At 36.7% G+C, this 4,175-nt stretch overlaps 1 protein-coding gene across 4 annotated transcripts; it reads left to right on the forward strand.

The window, feature by feature from the left end:
* The first annotated feature begins 1,492 nt into the window (after positions 1–1,492).
* LOC128181077 (uncharacterized) lies at positions 1,493–3,853 on the forward strand. 4 transcript variants are annotated; one of them, XM_052849331.1, is made up of 3 exons: positions 1,493–1,931; positions 2,261–3,362; positions 3,711–3,853. In XM_052849331.1, the coding sequence occupies exon 2, from the start codon at positions 2,272–2,274 to the stop codon at positions 3,337–3,339; it is 1,068 nt and encodes a 355-aa protein (XP_052705291.1). In that variant the 5' UTR covers positions 1,493–1,931; positions 2,261–2,271; the 3' UTR covers positions 3,340–3,362; positions 3,711–3,853. The 4 variants fall into 4 exon arrangements, 3 of the variants coding, with proteins under 3 accessions (XP_052705291.1, XP_052705293.1, XP_052705290.1); XM_052849333.1 differs by having other exon boundaries at positions 1,494–1,898; positions 2,261–3,358; XR_008243282.1 differs by having other exon boundaries at positions 1,495–1,898; positions 2,261–3,396.
* Positions 3,854–4,175: the final 322 nt, after the last annotated feature.

The following is a 4,175-nucleotide window of genomic DNA, read 5'->3' on the forward strand; positions in this document are numbered from 1 at the left end:
GGGGGGGGGGGGGGGGTTGAAGTTTAACATAGGAGTATATAGAGTTAATCTTTCAAAATCTTCTTCTCAAACACCATTAGACCAGAAAAGCTTATTCAGAAACCTGTGAGGAAGCATCCTTAGATAGTGTAGATTCAAGTTTGTTCAAATCATGGTCCCCAGTGGTAAGATTGGGCCACAATGGGATTGGGGGGGGGGGGGGTCAACGTTTTACATAGGAATATATAGAGTTAGTCTTTAAAAATCTTTTAGTCAAATACCATTTGGCCAGAATAGCTGAAACTTGTGTGAAAGCATCCTCAGATAGTTAAGATTCAAGTTTGTTCAAATCATGGTCCCCGGGGGTAACGTGGGGCCACAATTGGGGGTCAGATTTTTACATAGGAATATAAAGAATTTTTTTTATCCTAAATCTCTTACTTAGAACACAACTGTTACTTGAGTGAAGTATCTTCAGGTAGGGTAGACTCAAGTTTGGTCAAATTATGATCCCCGGGGTAGGGTAGGGGCACAATGGGGAGGGGTTAAATCTTTACAACTGAAATATTGAGAAAAAATCTTTTTCTGAAAAAATCATTTTCTTAGAAAAGGTTCAACATTAGTGAAAGCAACCTTAGATAGTGTAGTTTCAAATTCGTCAAAATCATATTTTTCAGGAGTAGGGTGGAGCCACATGGGGGGGGGGTCTAATTTTACAAAGGAAAACAAAACTCAAATGTTAACGTTATAATATATGGTTTTACTTATTTGTAAGCATTTTGACATATTGTTGATTCTTTAAAATTGTTTAGACTTTGTCCCCTAGACAGTTCTTGGGCTTCACAAGTTTGATGTAGGTTTATATCCCATTTGAATTAGATCTTCTTGAGAACTGTAATGCCCAATATGTGAAATGCCTATACTGTGACAAAAAGGGATCAATGATAAACAGAATAGCCAGGGAAAAAATTGATTTTTTTAAATACAGGATCTGTTAGACTACATTGTCCATTTTTTTTTGTATATGACTCTCTAAAGCTGATTTTATGATGTCTATTGTTGCTCCGGTGAGCAATGTGGCCCAAGGGTCTCTTGTTTCAATTTACCATCGCCCTGGTAAAAGCCTATTTATATACATGTACCTGCGTTAATTTTCAAATCGTTGTGTAATTACATAAACTTAATTAGTGTAACAAGACTTTCGAGCTGAACAGAATTGTCGTTCTATCCACACTTTCTTATTAGTATATTTTTTTTCTAAACTATTAACAGTTACACGTGACTGCTATGTAGCTTTTTTCTTTGTTACAGTTGAGACGTTTGATGAACATTAAATTACATTCTATCACATTGCAGTCAGGATACGAGGAATTTTCAAAAAAATTAAAAAGATCATTAAAGTTAATTAACCATCGAACTAAAACCATAGAAAATATTCTCAACATCTTAAATATACATTTTCGTTGTACATGGTTATACATCAATGATAAAAAAAAAATAGCGACAATGTGCAACTTACAATTCTATTGACGTTTATAATTATGACAAAATAATACGAAAAAAAAGAAAATATGCCGTAGTACCAGGAAAAGATCCACTAATAATTCGCCCACTAATCTGAATATAAAATCACAATGCAGATTAAAAGTAGAAACACATATATTATTAACTGGTACTAATTTGTCAGCGGATGTATAACGACAATTGATGGGTGTTCTTTGGTTCCGCAGACCAAGCACGAATAATTGATGTGCGCCAGTATGAAAGGTGGGCATTTTTTTTCGAGTGAAAAATCTGATTGAAAAAAGAAAAGAAAAGAAAAGGGAAACTCCTTCAACATTAGCTCAAAATAAAAAGACGTTTACAGCTACGAAAAATTAGCATTTGTGCTTCTGAAGTCCCGGGTGCTCGTTCACAAGGTAAGAGAAGACGACTTAAATGAACACAAAAGTGTAAGAAACAAACTCAGATAATCTTAATTTTTTTTTATATATTATGAAAACAACTTAGATTATATTGTTCCTATAGATAAAAAGATGTCTGAAACTTTTGTTTTACCAAATCTACCCTTTCGTTTGGAAGAGTAAATTCTGATTTCTTATAATTTTAGAGAACAGTTTATTTTCATAAAACTAACTTTATAATTGAGAATTATTTGTAATTTAACCTTCCTCGGAGAAACACATGACATTATCGTTACTCAACAAACTGATGTTTATAAAACGTTATAAATATCAATTAAAAACGTTATGAATAGATTTAGACTTTTCTGTAATTCTAGGGTCCATCACAATGCGAGGACTTGTCTTTGCACTTTTAGCGGCAGTCGTCGTAGCCTCAGTTCAAGGAACTAGGTACAGAGGCCCAAGATTCATCAATTTAGGAATAACGGGAATCATCACCCCAGTTTACGCGGGATACAACAGGGATACCCTCAGCCGCTTCGGCAGCATTTCCGGATCCTCCCTGAGCCGTACTTTTGGTTCTACTTTCCTGGCCGGTGGTGTTACCGGAGGACGAAGCATCGGGTTGAGTTCCGTGTATCCCTACACCAGGAGAAGCACTACATTTAGAACAGTAGCGCCATTCTCTGGTGGATTCCAAACCTACAATGAATTTGGCAGATTACCTTATGTGCCTGATGATGGACCTTATGATTTTGATGGACCTTTGTCTGGGTTTGGACCTGGTAGAGGTTTAGGTCGCGGAGATGGTGTCGATCCTTATCCTGGAGGACCTTTAGATGGTCCCAGTACTGACGGCTTCGGATCCCTGAACGGAGACGGACCTCTTACTGATGACAGATTATATTATGATGACGATGTACTTACCGGTAGCGGAAGTTTTGATGGTATCAGGGCTTTAAGGGGTGGACAATTTTCAGGCGGTTTCTTTTCAAGAAGATTCGGGTCAATAGGATATGACTATGAAGACAGCCTTGGACGTAGCGGTGCAGGCTCAGTCTATGAACCCTACCTTGGATTGGACGGATCATCATCTCTTTATCCTAATCCGTATGATGATTTAGACGGACGCTTCGATCTTGGCGATCGATTCTCGTCATCTGGATTCAGCAGTTCTTCTAGGACTGGGGTTTCCGGTTTTGACGGCGACTTTCCCGGTTCCGTTGGAAGCCCTGGGTTGGACTTCAACCTTCAAGGTGGAGATGGACTAAGCTTCAACACTCAGTTTAGTGCATTGGAAGGACAAGGGTCTCGAGGTCGCGGAACCGGAAGTGCCGGACTAGCAGAACCACTGAGCTCTCCAGGACGCTACCTAAAATACAATTTTAATAATGTGGGGGTTTCCGGTTTTGACGGCGACTCTGCCGGTTCCGTTGGAAGCCCTGGGTTTGACTAGCGGATAGCCATGCCCCCTAGCACGTAACCTAGTTTACAATAATTTTTAATCCCTTAGGTAACAACTTAAAGTAAAATTAAAAGTCCATCATTATAAGACTTTGCTATATTTTTTTCTTCAGTTTCAATGATATTAGGGGTTTTCTATAGGATAGAAATAAATAACGACTTGATAAGTTGATTTTTAGTTTTTTTAAGATAGGAATTAGGAAAAATATCAATTCACAAGTTAAATTTGTCAAAATTTGATGGAATAATTTACATCATTACATATTTTCTGAAATATCAAGCAAAGAAAAAAACCTCAAGATTTTTCGTTGCTGTGACGGAACATTCGAAATACTCAGTGTTTTTTTTTTAAATATCTTTCAGGCTATTGAAATCGACCATTGAAGATTGGAGGTACCAGATGTAACAATATCGTCGCTTACAAATAAAACTTTCAATGTATGTTATATTCATGTTTTTGTCAGACGCCCGGGGACTTTTACATTAAAAATGTAGCACAAACTTATGTTTGTCTTTTTGTTTTCTATAATTTCGTTTTCTTTGCAAGTCACTAACATTTGCTAATAATGTTTGAACTGTTAGATTAATAACGGTTATGCATTGAGCTTCGCAGTAGGGCAATAGTAGATGGCAAACGTCAAGAAAATATGGCGGAACTCAAATTTTGATTTTTGAGAAAGATGGTTATTCATGCTGATTCTAAATTAATAGGTTTGCAATCTAATTAAAATTAGATCTTTAATCCGCTCCTAATAGATCGCTACACAAATTTTAATTAGATTAATTAGATTGATAGATTTGACAACAGATATCGTTTTAGGTAACGAT

Source organism: Crassostrea angulata, chromosome 4, assembly GCF_025612915.1.
Source record: "Crassostrea angulata isolate pt1a10 chromosome 4, ASM2561291v2, whole genome shotgun sequence".
NCBI lineage: Eukaryota > Metazoa > Mollusca > Bivalvia > Ostreida > Ostreidae > Magallana > Magallana angulata.